The 23,032-nt window shown below is 45.7% G+C and overlaps 1 protein-coding gene across 1 annotated transcript in view; it reads left to right on the top strand.

Moving 5' to 3' along the window:
• Positions 1-1,070: 1,070 nt before the first annotated feature.
• Positions 1,071-23,032, top strand: part of PPP2R5A (protein phosphatase 2 regulatory subunit B'alpha) — a 62,366-nt gene continuing 40,404 nt past the window's right edge. The window contains exon 1 of the mRNA XM_077282306.1: positions 1,071-1,514. Coding sequence (XP_077138421.1) covers positions 1,367-1,514 — 148 coding nt within the window. The 5' untranslated portion in view covers positions 1,071-1,366. The remainder of the gene's footprint in view (positions 1,515-23,032) is intronic.

Below are 23,032 nucleotides of genomic sequence, written 5' to 3'. Positions count from 1 at the left end.
CGTTGCAGGCACAGGGCTACCAGCGATCATATTTTATTAAACTGTGCACCCCCACCTCCCTTGGGATGTAACAGGTAGCGCCCTAGGCAGGTGCCTACATAGCCTACCCCTAATGTTGTTATCTGTAGGAATCGGAATTGATTAAGTAGTTTAGGTAGTTGAGAATCTCTTTAATTAGCTTTGTTGCCGTGGCGCCGGTGTACCCCGATTAGCTTGGTTGCCGTGGCGCTGGTGTACCCCCACCAATGGGTAGCAATAGCCTTCTGAAGGCCCTCATTGCCGCCATCTTGATCCTCCTATGATGCTTATCCTAGGACTGGTCTTCATAGTAGAACGTGAAGGTCACCACATACTGCAATACTGAGCAAACAACCGCAGATTCGGGTCCCCTGTGGGGAAAACAAAATAAAGTTTAAAACAAATAAATAAAATATGCAAATGTGATATTGTCTCATCAGTAAAAGTCCGATCTGCCGACAATAGAAAATGAGTGATGCCATAAAGAATTTTGCGACCTGCACCCCTCCCCCAACAATCCAATAAAATGATCCCAATAATAAAACCGACATCTCACCGTACATAAACCCCCACGCACAGCTCCGTGAAATACGGAAACGTCTCGGATCTCCGACAATGACGCCACAGATCAAATTTATTTCTAGATTTTTTTTTAAATTTCTGAAAAAACGATAACACAAAACTGATTTAAAACTGATTTAATGATATAATATGCACAAAATGTTTTTCAAAGGCGAAACCTCCTCCAGTGTGATATGTCCTTCCGCACAAGTCTCTGATGTGTCAGTAAATTTGCTGACAGCTGCAGGAGTCAGGAACACACGTGGTTTTCCCTGTCAAGATTTTCTCCATTCATTGATCTCTCATCCACGCATCTGATTGGTCAATAAGCTCACAAACTGGTCATTCATTGGCCGCCGCCACTGTCAATCACGCTCCGTCCATATCTCCATGACAACGATAGATTTCTTCCATAGTTTCGTTCCACTACGACGTCAATCCGAACGTCCCGCCCCCCGACCATTCACTGCCCTCGGCTGCCCCCTGCTGGTAGAAAAAGGAACCTTCCTTGTACACGTCACGGCTCTTCCCGCGTTCCTATTGGCTGATCGGGTTGTCAGTCACCTTCCAGCGCTCGGTGCAGGCAGCAGTTACCGACTTACCGCCACAGGTTTCTCTCCGGCTTCTTCCGGCAGAGTCCCTGCTGCCAAGTGAAACTTCTTACCCCCCGGGGGAGAAGATGACGGAGAAAAGTCCGACCGAGAGGAGCTAGAACGGAGGGGGAGCCGGAGGAGTTACCTACCCGCCCGCGGGCAGCGCACACCCGGATTACTTGGGCGCTTCCGAAATGTCGGCGATCTCCGCCGCGGAGAAAGTGGACGGTTTTACGCGGAAGTCCGTCCGGAAGGCGCAGAGGCAGAAAAGGTCGCAGGGCTCGTCCCAGTTCCGTGGACAGGGGGCGCTAGTGGAGCTGTCCCCGCTTCCCCCGCTCAAAGGTAACGTCGTCCCCGTGTGTGCGGCGGCCACGTCTGCCCCGGCCGGGCGGGTCTATAGGGGCAGAGCCGGAGAGCGCCCCCTGCTGGTGCAGGCGCTGGTGTCAGGGGCCCGAACACTGCGCCCCCTGCTGCCCCGGTGGAGGAAGTGCAGGCAGTGTGGAGTGCAAGGAGCCCTCTGGTGGTGTGTGTGGGAAGTGCAGGCCAGATGTGACACCTGGGGGGTCAATGTGGGGACTTGGTGACCTGCAGGCGAGCCATCAAGGTCCTTATAATAACTTGACATTTTCAGGAGTCACCAAATCGTAACTTGCAGCAGGTACCAGCAGTGACCTGAGCTGCTTCCTTTTGCTGCTGATTAACCATTCATATATCATGTGATCCAGTGTGCATCAGTCACCCACCCTTGTGCCGTGCCCTCAGGGTGGCAGCCGGCGGGGGAGCCTGCTTAATCTAATGCCCCCCATCACTGCCATGTTGGTGGTCCTGTGATGACCGGCCACAAGCTGAGCTTCATAAGAGACCGTGACTGTCACCATATCCTGTAGTATAAAGCACAGGCGATCAGACCATCACAAATCCCTTAGGCTACTTTCACACTAGCGTTAACTGCAATCCGTCACAATGCGTCGTTTTGCAGAAAAAACGCATCCTGCAAAAGTGCTTGCAGGATGCGTTTTTTACCCATAGACTAACATTAAGCGACGTTTTGCGACGGATTGACACGTCGCAACCGTCGTGCGACGGTTGCGCCGTGCTGTGGCGGACCGTCGGGAGCAAAAAACGTTACATGTAACGTTTTTTGCTCACGACGGTCCGCTTTTTCCGACCGCGCATGCGCGGCCGGAACTCCGCCCCCACCTCCCCGCACCTCACAATGGGGCAGTGGATGCGCTGGAAAAATGCATCCGCTGCCCCCGTTGTGCGGCGGAGACAACGCTAGCGTCGGGAACGTCGGCCTGACGCTAGTGTGAAAGAAGCCTTAGAGGGACTGAAAAATACATTGGAAAATTAAAAAAAAAAGGGAAAAAACTTGAATCACTCTCCTCCTATTTTGTTCATTTAAGACATAAAAACCAAACATTTGTAATCGCTGCAGACGTGAGACTCTGATCCATCGAAATCTACACTTATTTAGGGCCCAAAGTGAACGCTAAATAAAACAAACCATTACAGTATTGTTGTTTTCCAGTGTAAGACCTCCAAAATAAAAATACAATAAAAGTGATAACACCCGGTATGTGCCCTAACGTGGCCCGAGTAATGCTTTACAAGGGGGCGTGGCTCACCTGACGATCTGGGGGCGTGACTGCGCTGTGGCGCATAATTACCCTGTAAGCCACGCCCCATTAGTAGACACCGGAATTGTTTAGTAATAGATTAAAAAAAAAAAAACCCTGTATCCCTGGAACCGTACTGCGGATTTACGAAAAAACAAGGAATGGAAATCTCTGGGAGCAGTGGGAATAAAGTAAGACCCAAACCTGGCCGCCCTTGATCTAGTGACAGCTCTCCTTTACAAAAAAAAATGAAAATAAAAAATAATAATATATACAAATTTTTTGATATGGTTATAATCGTATTGGCTTGTAAAATTTATGCCGGGTCAATGTTTGCAAAAAAAAAACAAAACTATTTTTTTTTTCCCAACACTTGGAATTTTATTTCCAATTCTCATAAAGGGAATGTCGACAAGAAAGTTTTTCTTGCAGGTATTTTTTATTTTCATTTTTTCCTGTTCATCAGCGGGTGATAAATGCTGAAAGAATTGCCGCGTTGTAAATTTGACAAAACGCTTTGATGGTTGATGGAGAGAGTAAAATGTTCTCTTCAGTCCGGTGCGACCCGGCTCACACCGTTTCTGAGAATTTACCTGGTGCCCAGATGCACCATTTTCCATTTCATTGCTTTTTTTTTTATTTTATTTTTTTTATTTATTTTTTTTTAATTGGAATCCATCCAACTAATTTCTTCCATCATTGCAGAACACCAGTCTCTTTTTTAAAGTGTCTATCCTCTTCTATTATTTCTATCATACAAAACGCCCTATTCTTCATGTTTTGTCTCAATGTGTAACTGTACTTGCTGCTGCTAATCTCGTTTATGGACAAAATCGGTCTCCTTCCCCCTCTGGAAGCTGGAAACATTTCCCCTAGTAAAGAAGTCTCGGGCATGTTTTACTTTCAGCGCCGGGCACCATAGGTGTTCATCGGCTGCTTAGGTCCCTCTCCTCATGCTTTGCTTTTACCAGGCCTGAGCTTGACCCTGTGATATGGGGTCATAGCCCTGGGGGACTCGCGCTGTCTGCTAATGGCGGTGTGGAGTAACAAGTGTTTTACCATCCAGTCTTCTGCTATCTTTATGACAATCATTCCGTAAAGAGTTAATTAGCTGGTACAAATTGGAGTCTGTTTGGCGGCCCGAGGCGGGTGCTTGCCGATGTGTTAGTAGTCAGGTGATCTGTGCGGGTTATCTATTTTTATTTTTTTTTTAATATTTATTTAGTCTGGTGATTGATAACTCCTAGAACAGGATGTTACTTACAAGGGAACTTCCCACGTCCTGCTGCCACGGCCCGAGACTGGCAGAAGAGCAGCATTATATAGACCCCTGTGCTTACAGCTAAGGGTCCGTGCACACCACCGCTTATCTCTAAGGGTCCGTGCACACCACCAATTATATCAGACAAATTCTGTACTTAATTTTGACTGGTTACATATAAATGTACAAGGATTAAAAGACACCAAAAATTTTATATGTTACCCGATGAAGGTCTGGTAAGGTTAGAAACGCGCGTCGGGGTTTGGTGCCGCAATCCTACACACAGCACAGCCTCCTGGGCCATGCAGCACACATTTGCTCCAGAGCATTTAACCTATGTGTCACATATACGCTTACTATTTACACTGTGGTTTTACGACAATGAACTCTTTATCCTTTTTGATTACTGAGAAGTTGTAAACCAGCGAATATCCCAGTTTGGTATTTGTTACTATTCTTACTCTCCATATATCTATGGTTACATATGTGTTCTTCGGCTGCAGCCTGCACTTTATCACACAGGTCCATATTTTGTGAACTAATATACACATTGGCCTGCCCCCTACAGCTGCTCATATTTTATCACTTTTTATTTTCTGGTGTATTCTGCCCCGTAAGCCGATAGCGAAGCATTCAAAAGAATAAACATACGCATTTCTATGTAAATAAAATAAAGCCCCCCAAAAATGACTTTCTGTACACATGTTCAGTATTGTAACTCTTAGGTTGCCAAAGACTCCAATGGATTAAAAGTGAGTAAGACGATTCTTCAGGCGTCTTTTTAAGCTTTTTGTCAGCTCCAAAGCCTCTAGCAGTTTCTTCATTATTGAACAGCGTAAAAAAAAAAAAAAAAAATCCTGCCAGTAGTCTAGTGTCAAGGCGTGCTCAGGAAATAACCCCTGCAAAAAATAATTGGTGGCATTGCCTGAAGCATCTTCCTTTCTCTATGGATCCCGGCTCTCCGCGGCCGCCCTGCGCGCTGCTATCTCTGGCATGTATTATGTGTCCGTACATGCAGCTCCATGTCGGGCGGAGGTGTCACTGCTGTCAATCATCTCCCTGCCCAGGGTCAGAGATCGCAGGAGCCATCTTGCTTGTAAAGTAATTGTGCCCAACTTCTTAGGTTATCGGTCCTGATTCCACCAGACATTAGCGTGCACGCTCTGTTTGGCCGAGCATCCTTGGTTTTCAATGGGGAGCGCGGAGACTTATCCCTGCAAAACCTACGGCTCTCTGCTATTCCAGCTCTGTGTACTCTTTGCATCCACCTGAATACAGCTGATCGGTGGGGGGCCGTGTGTCGGACCACCACTGATCTGATTTTACCATCCTAAGGAAGGGTCATCAATATCCTAATTCTAGAACACCCCTTTAAGGTTTACAACTGGGATCTTTAACTTGTGGCTCTCCAACTGCAAAACTACAATTCCCAGCAATCAAAGGATGCGGACCCCTGTTCCTGCAGTGTTTTGTTAATGTAAGGGGTGGGGGGGGTTGTCAAATCTTCAGTAGCGCACTGCTCCTAGACTCCAGTCTTCTCGCTTGCTGGGGGGAGTTGTGCTCCTGATGGTACCGCGCTGATCGTTGTTGCACCGCTGGCCAGAACTGTACGCCCTTGGAGGGTGCACGCAGTGGGGGGTCCATCGGAGGGTGCACGCAGTGGGGAGGGGTTCCCTCGGACAATGCACGCCGAGGACAGGGGGTCCCTCGGAGGGTGCACGCAGTGGGGAGGGGGTCCCTCAGGGTGCACGCAGGGGGTCCCTCTGACGGTGCACGCAGAGGGTGGAGGGGTCCCTCTGACGGTGCACGCAGAGGGTGGAGGGGTCCCTCTGACGGTGCACGCAGAGGGTGGAGGGGTCCCTCGGACGGTGCACGCAGAGGGTGGAGGGGTCCCTCGGACGGTGCACGCAGAGGGTGGAGGGGTCCCTCGGACGGTGCACGCAGAGGGTGGAGGGGTCCCTCGGACGGTGCACGCAGGGGGGGGTATCCCGATGCTACCAGCTTACCGAGGAGGCCAAGGAACATCTGACGGGCTGCAGAGTCGCCAATAATTTAAGAAATAAGCAATAAACAATAATATCCCCCCCCCCCCCCCCCCCCGGTCTTGAGATCAGAGAGGATTTTTAATAAGAGGTAATTTGCGGAGTTGCTCGCTTTTACAAGCGCTCTGCTATTCATCCTGCTGGTGATCGGCCTCTAGTATTACAGATCCCACTAATAGAAATACATTGCTGGAATGTTCTCCCTCCGCTGAAGTCTGTGAACAGATGAAAAGTTTTGAGTAAACTTCTTTGCTTGGGCCCTGCGACTCCTCCATCCCGTCCCCTCCCCGACTCCTGTGTTGTGCTGGTCTCCTGGATATCGCCTGACCCGTGGTGACATAATTATCTGGAGCTGCCTCTTCCATTGTACGTGTAGTCCCTCTGGATGGGAGCGTAGATACTCAGGTGTTTGCACCATTTGCTGTCAATACTCTATATTTTTAGGATTTTGCTTTGCCGGCTGACAAATTGCTGCTGTTTCTGACAGTCTCTAGTCATTACAAAGTACTAAAGGGATTTTATTTCTTGCTTTATGCCTTGTTTCCAGCATTCAACACTCCTATCTGTCTTTTTAGAGTCATAATGGAGAGAATTTATCATTCAGGACCTCTATTTATAAGCTGGAGCAGAGGAGAGTTAATAAGCAAATCACTCTGCCAGCACTGTAGGTGCTAGGACTTCCTTTCCGTTCACTTCTCAGCATGCATTGCACCAGTCATTGTCCAACCCTGAACTGATGATCTATCTATCTATCTAGAGAGCAGGAGCAGAAAGACAAACAATTAGGAACAATAAGCTGCTCCGCTCTTATCACATTGCAATCAGTGTGAACAGAAAGGGAACTTGTGTTCTTTTTGTAATTCTATATATATTTCTTTTTTTTATTTAATTATCTTTAACCCCTTCCCAACATCCGCCCGGCACCGCATGAGCTGCGTACCCCCAAACTGCTGTATACTTCCTGGCGATGGCGCGGGCTCACGCTGAGTGACGCCTAGATCAAATGCGGGTGTCTGCTGTACGAGAGCCAGTACCCTGCAGCAACACCCACAATTGGTGGTAGCACCGAACGCCGGCGTTTAACCCTCCCCCCCCCCCCCCCCCCCCCCCCGATGTCGCTGTCCATAGCATCAGTGACATTGAACGGGCATCGCAAAGGGAGGGAACTCCCTCTGACTGTGGCTTGTAAGCTCGTGCTCAGAGCAGCACCTGATCAGCCGCCTCCTCCCTGCCTGCAAGACGCTTGCTGATTTGACATCGTGCAATGCAAAAGAATTGCAGAGTATTATAATGATCAGCGATCTGTCAGTGGAATGTTGATGTCCCAATCAGGGACAATGAAAAAAAGTAGGGGGGGGGGGGGGTGCGGAGTACAAAAAATACAGAATAAAGAACAAAAAAGAATCCAATAAATACATTTATGTAAAACAAAAAAGTCCACATATTTGGTATCGCCGCATCCTGAACGACCCGACCTAAAACAGTCCTAATATTTAACCCCTTCAGTGAACAGTGTTAAAGAAAAAAGTCAATAAGTAAACGAGATGCTTTATCATCATACCCCTAAACAAAAAGTGGAATAAAACACGATCAAAAAGGCAAATGTAAATAAAAATGGTACTGCTGAAAACGTCATCTTGTCCTGCAAAAAACGAGCCGCCATGCAGCTCCATCAGCGAAAAAATAAGTTATAGCTCTCAGAAGAAAGTGGTGCAAAAATAATTATTCTATAAAAGTTGTTACTGTGTAAAAGCGCCAAAACATAAAAAAATATATATAATTTTGTTATCGCTGTAATCATACTGGCCAGAAGAATGAAGCTGCCTTATCAATTTGACCACACACGGAATGGTATAAACCCCCTCCTCCCCCCAAAAAAAAACCAATTCCTGAATTGCTGGTTTTCGGTCATTCTGCCTCCCAAAAATCAGAATAGAAAGCGATCCGAAAATGGTACCAATAAAAACGTCAACTCGTCCTACAAAAGAAAACAAGCCATAACATGACTCTGTGGGCCGAAATATGGAAAATAATTATAGCTCTCAAAATATGGGGGTGCAAAAAGCGTCTTTCAGTGTGTGACAGCAGCCAAACATAAAAACCCGATAAATCTGGTATTGCCGTAATTGCACCAACCCAAAGAATAAAGTCATCTAATCCCTTATACCGCACAAGGAATGGCGTAAAAAGGAAATAAAACCAACTCTTCACCTTCTGTTTTGTTCATTCTGCCTCCCAAAGGTCGCAGTAAGGTTCGGCTCCTATTTATCCTGCGCTCTGCGCTGAGCTCTTGCCCTGGGGTTTCCATGTAAATCTATGACATTTATGACTCAGACGGAACCTGTGACGGAAGATTCTCTATAATGTGGCAGATGGAGGTACTGTGGATGGCGTCTGACCTGTGATCCAGTGGTGTCTGTGGTTTTTAGGCGTTTTGTGCACTTTAGAAAAGGACAACGCTGAACAGAGGCCAGACGGAGTCCAGAGTAAATCTGCATCATTAGTGAATGGATTTCTCATGGTTTCATCCGAATTAAGTCACTCGGAGATTTATAGGGAAACCCCGATGTAACTGCTCAGCGTAGATTGACTGATAAATGTGATCCCAAACGTTATGTAAAATGTTCCCAATAAAGACTCTGGAAAAGCGCTGTGGCTCCTCAAAAGAAATCCAGTGAATTCTGCACTCCCAAATCCAAATATTCCCTCCCTTCTGAGCCCCAGTGAGCCTAAATCACATTGATCGTCCACATTTTCCAGTGTGAAAATGTAAAATCTGGGGCTAAAACTACATTTTGGTAGTAAAAATGTAATTTTTTTTTCCCCCACTGTTTAGGTACATCAGGGTCTATTCAAACGCAACATGACACTCGCAGAGCATTCCATCAAAATCTGCATTCCAAAACGTCACTCCTTTCTTTGAGCTCTGCCGTACGCCCAAACAGCAGTTTTCCCCCACATGTGGGGTATCTGTGTACTCAGGAGAAATTGCACAACAAATTTTGGCGTACGTTTCTTTTTTTTTTTTTTCCTGTTACCATTGTGAAAATACAAAATTTGGGGCTAAAAGAACATTTTGTGTGAAATTCCCCCTCTATCGTTATAAACTTCTGCAAAGCACTTGGGTGTTCAAGGTGCTCACCACACATCTAGATACATTTCTTGAGGGGTCTAGTTTCCAAAATTGTTGACTTGTGGGGGGTTTCCACGGTTTAGGCACATCAGGGACTCTCCAGATGCTACACGGCGTCTGCTAATGATTCCAGCAAATTTTGCATTCAAAAAGTCAAATTGTGCTCCTTCCCTTCCAAGCCCTGCCGTTCACCCAAACAGTCGATTTCCCCCACATATGGAGTATTGTCGTACTCAGGAGAAATTGCATTTTCTTTCATGTACACACCTCCAAATTCACTCCAAATGTGATGTGGTCCCTAAAAAAAGAAGAAAAAAAAAGGACCTATAGAATATCACGGATATCCATGAAAACCACAGATGGTAGTCGTATGCGACCATCAGACGTGTGCATGAGGCCTTACGCTGAGTGACACCAAGCAGCAACTATCAGAAATGTGATCGGTGATACGTGAAGCTCAGCGCTTGTAAAGTTACTGAACTTTCCATCTCCTCCTATGTCAGACGTGTCCAGAAGTGCAGCTCCACGGTAATTACCATTCTGTTCTGTAGTTACTCGGGAAGAATTGAAGAAGAAAGTCTATAAAGTGCAACCTGTAAAACTTGTTTCTGGTTTCATCAGATAAGGCTCAGAAGTTCTGTAAATGAAGACGTGCAGCGTTCACGATAATGATCACAAATCTACATAAATGATTGCTCGCGGTGAGGGAGCGAGAGGCCATAAGGCTATGTGCACACGTTGCGGATTAGGCTTAGGAATTTCTGGTGCGGATTCTGTCTCTCCTGGCAGAAAACGCACCTGCGTTTTTTTGTGAGTTTCCGCAGCGTTTTTATGTGCGGTTTTGCTGCTGTTTTTACCCCTGCGGTTTTCTATAATGGAATGGGTACAAAAACGCTGCAGATTCACAAAAAAGAAGTGACATGCTATTTCTTTAAAACAGCAGCGTTTCCGCAGTGGATTTTCCGCAAAGTGTGCACAGCATTTTTTTTTTTTTTTTCATTGATTTACATTGTACTGTAAATCAATTGCGCATCTGCAGCGTTTCTGCACCTCAAAAAACGCTGCGGTTCCGCAGTAAATCCGCAACGTGTGCACATACCCTAAAGCTGACCGCGAGCAGTGATAGAGCGAGCGGTGCGAGAACATAAAGCTGACCGCGTGCAGTGAGAGAGCGAGCGGTGCGGGAGGCCATAAAGCTGACCGCGTGCAGTGAGAGAGCGAGCGGTGCGGGAGGCCATAAAGGTGACCGCGTGCAGTGAGAGAGCGGTGCGGGAGGCCATAAAGGTGACCGCGTGCAGTGAGAGAGCGGTGCGGGAGGCCATAAAGGTGACCGCGTGCAGTGTGAGAGCGAGCGATGCGGGAGGCCATAAAGCTGACCGCATGCAGTGAGAGAGCGGTGCGAGAGGCCATAAAGCTGACCGCGTGCAGTGAGAGAGCGGTGCGAGAGGCCATAAAGCTGACCGCGTGCAGTGAGAGAGCGGTGCGGGAGGCCATAAAGGTGACCGCGTGCAGTGAGAGAGCGGTGCGGGAGGCCATAAAGGTGACCGCGTGCAGTGAGAGAGCGAGCGGTGCGGGAGGCCATAAAGCTGACCGCGTGCAGTGAGAGAGCGAGCGGTGCGGGAGGCCATAAAGCTGACCGCATGCAGTGAGAGAGCGGTGCGAGAGGCCATAAAGCTGACCGCATGCAGTGAGAGAGCGAGCGGTGCGGGAGGCCATAAAGGTGACCGCGTGCAGTGTGAGAGCGAGCGGTGCGGGAGGCCATAAAGCTGACCGCATGCAGTGAGAGAGCGAGCGGTGCGGGAGGCCATAAAGGTGACCGCGTGCAGTAAGAGAGCGAGCGGTGCGGGAGGCCATAAAGGTGACCGCGTGCAGTGAGAGAGCGAGCGGTGCGGGAGGCCATAAAGCTGACCGCGTGCAGTGAGAGAGCGGTGCGAGAGGCCATAAAGCTGACCGCGTGCAGTGAGAGAGCGAGCGGTGCGGGAGGCCATAAAGGTGACCGCGTGCAGTGAGAGAGCGAGCGGTGCGGGAGGCCATAAAGCTGACCGCGTGCAGTGAGAGAGCGAGCGGTGCGGGAGGCCATAAAGCTGACTGCGTGCGGTGCGGGAGGCCATAAAGCTGACCAGCCCTGGTGATAATATATGGTGCTCAGCTTGCGAGGCTTTTACAACATTGGGGAAACTGGAAACGGATAGATTGGCTTTCTGCTCGTCCATTGCTTGCTCCGATAAGTGGTGCTGGATGGCGTTAGCAGCTTTTTTTGCTGTTCCCAATGTATAGAAATTGGTGATGAGCGAATGTGCTGTAAGGTGTTATCTGAGCATGCTTGGGTGCTAACCGAGTGTCTTCGAAGTACTCGAAAAATATGTTCTAGTCCCCGAGGCTCCATGTCTCGTGGCTGTTGGACACCCCCAACACATGCAGGGATTGGATATTAAGCAGTCAATCCCTGCATGTGTTGGGGCTGTCGAAAAGCCGCGAGAGTGATGACAGATTCCGTAGTCAAGTGATTTGTAAAGTTTCTTAACTTTCCGTGTTGGAAAATACTTTTTTCTTCCGATGTATTGGACTTTCTGCAGGAGGACGTAGAAGTGCACATTTCTATTGCGTTTGATCAACAGTTGCATAGTTTTCTGCTGTGTAACGGATATAAAAATCCTCAATGAAATTCGCGTGTTTTACACACTTATTTTAGAGCAAATCGAGCACTGGATTTCCATCACTGCATTGCAATAAATTAAATTATGTGATAATCCGCAGCATAGTGAAGAGTTGGGGGGAAAAAACAAACAAACAAAACCCCGAAAATTATTTTTATACTGTATTTTTCGAGCTATATAAAAAAAAATTTGAAGCAAAAAAAAAAAAGTGGTCAATTCTGTACTTAATATCCCCTATCCTGGTAAATATGGTCCCCTCATCCCCATCCTGATACACATGACCTCCTCATCCCTGTCCTGGTAGGAATGGTCCCCATCTCATCCCTTTCCTGGTAGGAATGGTCCCCATCTCATCCCTGTCCTAGTAGGAATGGTCCCCATCTCATCCCTGTCCTGGTAGGAATGGTCCCCATCTTATCCCTTTCCTGGTAGGAATGGTCCCCATCTCATCCCTTTCCTGGTAGGAATGGTCCCCATCTCATCCCTGTCCTGGTAGGAATGGTCCCCATCTCATCCCTGTCCTGGTAGGAATGGTCCCCATCTTATCCCTTTCCTGGTAGGAATGGTCCCCATCTCATCCCTGTCCTGGTAGGAATGGTCCCCATCTCATCCCTTTCCTGGTAGGAATGGTCCCCATCTCATCCCTTTCCTGGTAGGAATGGTCCCCATCTCATCCCTGTCCTAGTAGGAATGGTCCCCATCTCATCCCTGTCCTAGTAGGAATGGTCCCCATCTTATCCCTTTCCTGGTAGGAATGGTCCCCATCTCATCCCTTTCCTGGTAGGAATGGTCCCCATCTCATCCCTGTCCTAGTAGGAATGGTCCCCATCTCATCCCTGTCCTGGTAGGAATGGTCCCCATCTTATCCCTTTCCTGGTAGGAATGGTCCCCATCTCATCCCTTTCCTGGTAGGAATGGTCCCCATCTCATCCCTGTCCTGGTAGGAATGGTCCCCATCTCATCCCTGTCCTGGTAGGAATGGTCCTCATCTCATCCCTGTCCTGGTAGGAATGGTCCCCATCTCATCCCTGTCCTGGTAGGAATGGTCCCCATCTCATCCCTGTCCTGGTAGGAATGGTCCCCATCTCATCCCTGTCCTGGTAGGAATGGTCCCCACCTCATCCCTGTCCTGGTAGGAATGGTCCCCATCTCATCCCTGTCCTGGTAGGAATGGTCCCCATCTCATCCCTGTCCTGGTAGGAATGGTCCTCATCTCATCCCTGTCCTGGTAGGAATGGTCCCCATCTCATCCCTGTCCTGGTAGGAATGGTCCCCATCTCATCCCTGTCCTGGTAGGAATGGTCCCCATCTCATCCCTGTCCTGGTAGGAATGGTCCCCACCTCATCCCTGTCCTGGTAGGAATGGTCCCCATCTCATCCCTGTCCTGGTAGGAATGGTCCCCATCTCATCCCTGTCCTGGTAGGAATGGTCCCCATCTCATCCCTGTCCTGGTAGGAATGGTCCCCATCTCATCCCTGTCCTGGTAGGAATGGTCCCCATCTCATCCCTGTCCTGGTAGGAATGGTCCCCATCTCATCCCTGTCCTGGTAGGAATGGTCCCCATCTCATCCCTGTCCTGGTAGGAATGGTCCCCACCTCATCCCTGTCCTGGTAGGAATGGTCCCCACCTCATCCCTGTCCTGGTAGGAATGGTCCCCATCTCATCCCTATCCTGGTAGAAATGGTCCCCATCAGAAAACATAAAAAAACCCAGTCCTGGCGTGCAGAGCACTGAGTATTTCAGCAGCTGCCCTTCGGCTTGCAAGCAGCGTGTGATGTCCCTGCCATGTGCTGCTTACAAGCCTAAAGCAGCTGCTTGCATCGGAACAAGATGCTGCGAGGGAGTGCAAGGAAGGTAAGTGTAAGGTGTTTTTTTTTTTTTTCTGATGGGGCCATGATGGGGGGGCCAATCATACCGAGATAGGGATGCTAAAGAGAAAAGAATATTCATTGCCCTCCATGTCCAAGGGCGTGGAATGCAGTGAATATTAATTTCTCTTTAGCTGCAGCAGCCGGCTCCTGCCTCTGTGACCCACTGCTCCATTGATGCCGTTCCCCCACCTCCCCACAACAGCTAGAGCCGATGCATCCGGACTATAAGATACACCCTCACTTTCCCCCACATTTTGGAGGAAAAAAAATGCGTCTTACAGTCCAAAAAATACTATATATATATATATATATATATATATATATATATATATATATATATATATATATATATATATATATATATATATATATATATATATATATATATATATATATATATATATATATATATACATACACATACACATATACACTCGCCGGCCACTTTATTAGGTACACCTGTCCAACTTCTTGTTAACACTTAATTTCTAATCAGCCAATCACATGGCGGCAACTCAGTGCATTTAGGCATGTAGACATGGTCAAGACAATCTCCTGCAGTTCAAACCGAGCATCAGTATGGGGAAGAAAGGTGATTTGAGTGCCTTTGAACGTGGCATGGTTGTTGGTGCCAGAAGGGCTGGTCTGAGTATTTCAGAAACTGCTGATCTACTGGGATTTTCACGCACAACCATCTCTAGGGTTTACAGAGAATGGTCCGAAAAAGAAAAAAAATCCAGTGAGCGGCAGTTCTGTGGGCGGAAATGCCTTGTTGATGCCAGAGGTCAGAGGAGAATGGGCAGACTGGTTCGAGCTGATAGAAAGGCAACAGTGACTCAAATCGCCACCCGTTACAACCAAGGTAGGCCTAAGAGCATCTCTGAACGCACAGTGCGTCGAACTTTGAGGCAGATGGGCTACAGCAGCAGAAGACCACACCGGGTACCACTCCTTTCAGCTAAGAACAGGAAACTGAGGCTACAATTTGTACAAGCTCATCGAAATTGGACGGTAGAAGATTGGAAAAACGTTGCTTGGTCTGATGAGTCTCGATTTCTGCTGCGACATTCGGATGGTAGGGTCAGAATTTGGCGTAAACAACATGAAAGCATGGATCCATCCTGCCTTGTATGGAGCATCTTTGGGATGTGCAGCCGACAAATCTGCGGCAACTGTGTGATGCCATCATGTCAATATGGACCAAAATCTCTGAGGAATGCTTCCAGCACCTTGTTGAATCTATGCCACGAAGAATTGAGGCAGTTCTGAAGGCAAAAGGGGGTCCAACCCGTTACTAGCATGGTGTACCTAATAAAGTGGCCGGTGAGTGTATGTATATATATATATATATATACTAGACTGTGGCCCGATTCTAATGCATCGGGTATTCTAGAATATGCATGTCCCCGTAGTATGTGATTCGCGGCAGACTGTGCCCGTCGCTGATTGGTCGAGGCAACCTTTATGACATCATCGTCGCCATGGCAACCATTATGACATCATCGTCGCCATGCTGTGCCCATCTCTGATTGGTCGAGGCCGCCCGACAAACCGTCGACCACTCCATATAAGGTATGGTCTACAAACCGCCAACCACTCCATATAAGGTATGGTCTACAAACCGCCGACCACTCCATATAAGGTATCCTGTTTGTAGACCATACCTTATATGGAGTGATTTCCAGGACAGACAGACAGACAGACAGACAGACAGACGGAAAAACCCTTAGACAATTATATATATAGATATGTGTGTGTGTATATATATATATATATATATATATATATATATATATATATATATATATATATATATATATATATATATATATATATATATATATATATATATATATATATATATATAAATTTTTTCCTGCCGATTGAAAAAAAAATGATGGTTTGTTACCCACTTTGTGGATACATACGAACGTTCTATGTGTTATATTGCTGTCTGACTGTGCCCTAACAATCTCGCCACGGTCACAGTACCAGGATGGCAGTAGCGGCCCCCTCTACGGACTGCAGCGCCAACCCATCGTCAGTGGCACCACAGGAATGCTGCGGGCAGACAACAGTGAGCTGCTCCGATGGCTGCGATTACAGGATGGTCCCGCTGTGTATGGATCGGGTTCGGCCCCTCACTCCGGCACCCTCCCAATAACTGTCATCATGGGGGTGCAGACTCCTTCGTCGGCGGATAGATATATATATATATAGATAGATAGATAGATAGATAGATAGATAGATAGATAGATAGATAGATAGATAGATAGATAGATAGATAGATATATAGATCTATCTATATAGATGTATATAGATATACGGTGTATATATATATTTATTTATATATATACATACACACACACACACACACACACACACACACACACACACACACACACACACACACACACACACACACACACACACACACACACACACACACACCGTAATTCATTAGAGATGATGTAGTCACGAATAAATTAGGACTTGAGATTAGGAATATGTTATAGTAAATTGTGAGGTTATTTTGGCCAAATGAAGGAAATGCCAGAAGCCTCGGTAATGGATGCATGATTCAATGCCCTTGCGTACACTGGGAGCCAGCTGGAACTTGCCCGGCCTGGAGGTGCGTTCTCCTGGCTGGGAAACACAAGTGATGACGATGCGTAGGTTTTCTGGGTTACGATATGCTAATGAGGCTGCATTACGAATAAATTACAGGAGGATTAAATAGGTTAAAATAGCATTCCGTGCACTTGTCAGCCGCTTGCATATCGTAAATACATTCTCTGGACCTACAGGTGCTTCTCACAAAATTAGAATATCATCAAAAAGTTAACTTATTTCTGTTCTTCAATACAAAAAGTGAATCTCACATATTCTATAGAGTCATTACAGAGTGATCTATTTCATGTGTTTATTTCTGTTAATGTTGATGATTATCGCTTACAGCCAATGAAAACCCAAAAGTCATTATCTCAGTAAATTAGAATACTTTAGAACACCAGCTTGAAAAATGATTTTAAAATCCGAAATGTTGTCCTACCAAAATGTATGTTCAGCAATTGCACTCAATACTTGGTCGGGGCTCCTTTTGCATCAATTACTGCATCAATGCGGCGTGGCATGGAGGCGATCAGCCTGTGGCACTGCTGAGGGGTTATGGAAGCCCAGGTTGCTTTGATAGCAGCCTTCAGCTCGTCTGCATTGTTGGGTTTGGTGTCTCATCTTCCTCCTGACAATACTCCATATATTTTCTGTGGGATTAAGGTCAGGCGAGTTTGCTGCCAATCAGGCACAGTGATACTGTTGTGTGTAAACCAGGTATTGGTACTTTTGGCAGTGTGGACAGGGGCCAAGTCCTGCTGGAGAATGAAATTACCAGCTCCAAAAAGCTTGTCGGCAGAGGGAAGCATGAAGTGCTCTACAATGTCCTGGTAGACGGCTGCGCTGACTTTGGTCTTGATAAAACACAGTGGACCTGCACCAGCAGATGACATGGCTCCCCAAACCATCACTGATTGTGGAAACTTCACACTAGACCTCCAGCAGCTTGGATTGTGGCCTCTCCACTCTTGCTCCAGACTCTGGGACCTTGATTTCCAAATGAAATGCAAAATTTACTTTCATCTGAAAACAACATCTTGGACGACTGAGCAACAGTCCAGTTCTTTTCCTCCTTGGCCCAGGTAAGACGCTTCTGGCGTTGTCTATTGGTCATGAGTGGCTGACACAAGGAATGTGACGCTTGTAGCCCATGTCCTGGATACGTCTGTGTGTGGTGGCTCTTGAAGCAATGAGTCCAGCAGCAGTCCACTCCTTGTGAATCTCCCCCACATTTCTGAATGGCCTTTTCTTAACAATCCTTTCAAGGCTGTGGTTATCCCGGTTGCTTGTGCACCTTTCTCTACCACACTTTTTCCTTCCACTCAGCTTTCCATTAATATGCTTGGATACAGCACTGTGTGAACAGCCAGCTTCTTTAGCAAATACATTTTGTGGCTTCCCCTCCTTGTGGAGTGTGTCAATGACTGCCTTCTGGACATCTGTCAGGTCAGCAGTCTTCCCCATGATTGTGGAGCTACTGAAACAGACTTAGGCTACGTTCACATTTGCGTTGTGCGCCGCAGCGTCGGCGCCGCAATGCAAACAACGCAGCAAAACGCATGCACAACGCTGCGTTTTGCGCCGCATGCGTCCTTTTTTTGATTGATTTTGGACGCAGCAAAAATGCAACTTGCTGCGTCCTCTGCGCCCGGACGCGTGCGCCGCAGTGACGCATGCGGCGCAAAACGCAAGTGCGACGCATGTCCATGTGCCCCCATGTTAAATATAGGGGCACATGACGCATGCGGCGACGCTGCGGCGCAGACCGCAAATGTGAACGTTAGGGAACTTATTAAACGCTTAGGAAGCCTTTGCAGGTGTTTTTTGTTAATTCTAATTTACTGAGATAATAACTTTTGGGTTTTCATTGGCTGTAAGCCATAATCATCAACATGAACGGAAATAAACACTTGAAATACATCACCCTGTTTGTAATGACTATATAATGAGTTTCATTTTTTGTATTGAAGAACTGAAATAAATTAACTTTTTGATGATATTCTAAATTAGTGAGAATCACTTGTATATTATATGGGTAAAGTGGTATTTTCTGGGAATAGAGAAAAATCCATGAACATCAGATCTTTAGCTGATTAAGAGGACTGCCCATTCAGGTAATTGGAACTGAGCTGTAATACCAGTTATAGCCACGGCCATACATGTTGCGCTGTCTTATAAGCGAGGTGTATGGAAATTAGCCTGGCTCGTAGCATCGTGGCTTCTCCGGGCTGATATTGATGGTCTACCCTCTGAGGTCTGGAGGCCTTGGACATCATCATCGCTGGTTTCCTCCTTTCTGTGATGCTTTGCCGGCCTTTACTGCAGCTGACTTCAGTTGTTGCTCGTTTGTGGGTCTTTCTGCCTTCAGTTTTGTCTTCGGCATGTGAAATACTGCTCGATGGGGCTGAGATCTGGTGGTGACTCGGCCGTTGCAGAATATTCCACTTCTTTGCTTTGTCAGTATGTTTTGGGTCATACTCCATCTTACTGTGAAGCGCCGTCCATTCATCGATCCCTGCTGCATTTGGTAGAATCTGAGCACAAAGTCTCACCCTGTACACACAATTCATCCGGCTTCTTCTGTCTTCAATAAACACCTAAGAAATTGAAATAATTGAAGCACCACTCGCCCAGATCCTTCTTGATGTGCAATTTTATTCCATAGTAAAACAAGACATCAAGCCATAGTGGAGTGCAGGTAGCAGGGGAGCTCTGCAGATGAGGGAGCCTGGCGGACTACGGCCGTTTCGCGCTTGCTTAGCGCTTCCACGCTTGTCGGGGTGTTACACCTCTTCCTTTTAACAAGGATAAGGGAGTGGTAAGCTAAGCAGTGCAAAAACATATAAAGTGACAATAATACAAAAAAATGAAAAGAAATATAACACAGATCATAGCCTTACAGACAGACAATGCGTAATCGCACCTATCCTCAGAATTTGGAGATGACAGAAGGAGCAATTCCCACAACGGAAATAGCCTCTTGGACTATTTTTATTATCCTGAAATCCTTTATGTACCAACAAGTCATCTGAGTTACAGCCCCTGCTATAAGTGATCAAAGGTTTGTTCTTGGCTACTACGGCTAAATCTTTATCTCCTTCCAATTCCTTTTTATTACTTATTTTATTAAATTCCTATTGGGATTATGTTTAATGATGGCGGATAACCTCTTTTTAATAAGTCATCTGTTGGTTCGTTCGCTTGTTTTATGAAATCTTCTTCACTACTATTCATTTTTCTCAGCCTAAGATACTGGCTGTGTGGTAGACCCCATCGCTGTCCCAATGATCTGGGTGGACTGGCTGTATGGTAGACCCCATCGCTGTCCCAATGATCTGGGTGTACCAGCTGCTACTAAAAGAGAAGGAATTATGGAATAATATAAAACTCAGGCTTTCAATGATGAATTCAATATAGTCATCTGTTTCGGCAGTTTTTTTTTTTCCCAAGAAATTTTTTTTATCACTTCCTGTTCAGCGATAAGTGGAATTCGTGTGTACAAGCTCTCGACGTCAATCAAAGCCAATTTAAAATCCTCATGCCAACCTATATCGGACACAATTCTTAAAAAATCTCCAGTATCCTTGGTGTAAGCAGGTACTATGTTCTGTAATGGTTTCAGACTTTTTAGATAAGGATTCTGTTATTGTTCCAATCCCGGATACTATCGGGCGACCTGGTGGTAGCTTTGCGTCTTTGTGTTCTTTAGGAATATAATACCAATGTGGTTTAAGTGGAAATTCAGGAAAGCGTTTCTCTGACATTTTCTTAGACAATCAAATATCAATAAACACTAGTGACTCGGTGGCATTGGAAGCCATGCATGCCCGCGCCATCACACCACCTTCAGTGTGTGTTACAGAGGATGTGGTGCACTTTGTCTCATGAGCCGTTCTAAGCCTTCTCCATATTTTCTTCTTCCCGTCATTCTGGTACAGGTTCATCTTAGTTTCCTCTATCTAAAAAATGATTTTCCAGACCTGGGTGTCTACTTTAGATTTTTTAAATTTTTTTGTAAAGTCTAATCCGTCCTTTCTATGTTTAATGCTGATTAATGGTTTGCACCGTGTGGTGAACCATCTGTATTTGCTCTCGTGAAGTCTTCTCTTTATGGTGGACCTAGATACTGAGACACCGACTTCCTGGAGAGTGTTCTTTACTTGGGTGGATGTTATGAAGGGGTTTTCCTTCACCATGGAAAGGATTCTGCGATCATCCACCACTGTTGTCTTCTGTGGATGTCCAGGCCTTGTTGAGTTTCCAAGCTCACTGGTGCGCATTTGTTTTGTTCTGTTTTTTTTGCAGAAGGTACCAAACTGTTGATTTGGCCCCTTCTAACATTTCTGGTCTCTCTGATGGATTGTTTTTTTTAATCCTAATTAATTATGATCTGTTTCTTGTCCATTGAGAGCTCCTTTGACTGCATGTTGTGGGTTCACAGCAACAGCTTCTAAATACAAATGTCACACCTGGAATCATTTACAGACCTTTTACCTGCTTCATTGATGATGCCTTGATGAGGGAAAAGCCAATGCAGGCCGCTAAAGAGCTTTTGAGAAATGTCCAATTCCTCTTGGTCCTTTGTAAAAGAGGCAGCTACATATTAACCCTTTGGTGACCTTAGACGTATCCATATGCAAAATAACTGCGATCAGACTGCTGAAAGTGAAATTCCCACTATGGCACTAAGTAAAATAATAATAAAAAATAAAAAATATATTGTACCCCAGAAATACTATTTTATGAAAAAAAACAAAGTACAAATTTGGTATCGCCGATCCCACCATTCAAACTGTCCCACTAGTGTTAACCCCGTCAGTGAAAACCATAAAAAATGAAAAGGAAATTAGGCAAAAAAAACAAAGATGCTTTATCATACAGCTGAACAAAAGTAGAATAAAATGCCATAAAAAGACGAATGTAACTAAATATGGTATCTCTGAAAACGTCATCTTGTCTCGTAAAAACAGAGCTGCAGAGTGGCTTATCAGCCAAAAAATAAAAAAGTTAGAGCTCTCTGAGTACAGCGATGCAAAAATTATTTTTCTATGAAATAGAGTGTGTGTGTGTGTGTGTGTGTGTGTGTGTGTGTGTAAAAGCTAAAACAAAATGATATAACAACCCCCCCCCCCTAAAAAAAAAAAAAAAAAAAAAAAAGACCACAATTCCTGAATTTCTGGTTTTTGTTTATTCTGCCTCAAAAAATGTCACGTCTCTGCAAATGGTACCAATAAAAACGTCAGCTCGCCGTGCAAAAAGAAAGACCTCACATGACTCTGTAGGCCGAAATATGGAAAAATGATAGCTCTCAAAATATGGCGATGCAAAAACTATTTTTTGCAATAAAAAGCATTTTTTAGTGTGTGACAGCAGCCGAACATAAAAACCCGATTATAAATCTGGTAATCGCACCGACCCGAAGAATAAAGTCGCCTAATCACTTATAGTGCACGAGTAACGGCATAAAAAATAAAACCTATTCTTCACCTGCTGTTGATTTTGTTCATTTTGCCTCCCAAAGATCGCAGTACGTCTTGTCGCATATTTAGCCTGAGCTGAGCGCTAACACCGGGGTTTCTGTGTAAATCACTGAAATATTTGACTCTGACATAACCCCAGGCAGAAGATTCCCTATAATGAGTCAGATGGAGGCACTGTGGACAGTATCTGGCTTGTGATCCGGCGGTGTCTGTCTTATTAGGGAGTAATAAAGGCGTGCTCCACCACAGTTTGTCACTCACAGATTTAGATGGAAACCCCCGATGTGAGTGCTCAGCGTAGAGCACAGGATAAATGGGTGCATGTACTGGTCACTGCAACGTGCTGGTCACTACAACGTGCTGGTCACTACAACGTGCTGGTCACTATAATGGCAGATTTGCAATTTTCACTTAGTAACATTGACTGCTGCTTGTTTTTGGAAAACACCCATGGAGTCAAAATCGTCACCACCCCTGTAGATAAATTCCCAATAGGGTATAATTTCCAAAATGTGGTCACATGAGGGGGGATTCTGCTTTTCTAGCACTTGGGGGCTCTGTTATTCTAGTAAAACCTGCGCTCCAAGAGACAAATGGCGCTCTGTCTCGATTCCAGCCATTTTTACGTTCAAAAAGTCAAGCGGCACTTCTTTCCTTCGGAGCTTTGCCGTGCGTCCAAACAGTAGTTTTTCCCCTCTTATGGGGCATAAGCGTACCAAGGAGAAATTGCAAACAAGTTCTACTGTCCATTTTTCTCCTGTTACCCTTGTGAAAAATCCCCCCAATAAATAAGTCTAAAGAAAACTTTTTGTAAAAAAAAAAAAAGTAAAATGTGAATTTCTTCTACATTCCATTAATTCCTGTGAAGCACCTGAAGAGTTAATAAACTTCTTGACTGTGTTTTTGAGCACCTTGATTGGTGCAGTTTTTAGATTGGTGTTACTTTTTGGGTATTTTCTGTGATATAGACCCCTCAAAGTCACTTCAAGTGTGATGTGGTCCTTGAATTAAAAATAAATAATGATTTTGATGGAAAAATGAGAAATTGCTGGTCAACTTTTAACCCTTACAACTTCCTAACAAAATGTAAAATTGTTTCAAAAATTGTGCTGCTGCAAAGTAAACATGGGAAATGTTAGTTATTAACTATTTGATGTGACTCTGATTTAAGGGCATAAAAAT

This window comes from Ranitomeya variabilis, chromosome 2, assembly GCF_051348905.1.
Source record: "Ranitomeya variabilis isolate aRanVar5 chromosome 2, aRanVar5.hap1, whole genome shotgun sequence".
NCBI lineage: Eukaryota > Metazoa > Chordata > Amphibia > Anura > Dendrobatidae > Ranitomeya > Ranitomeya variabilis.
Note: the sequence above shows the minus strand (reverse complement) of the source record. Positions and strands in the feature narration are given on the sequence as shown.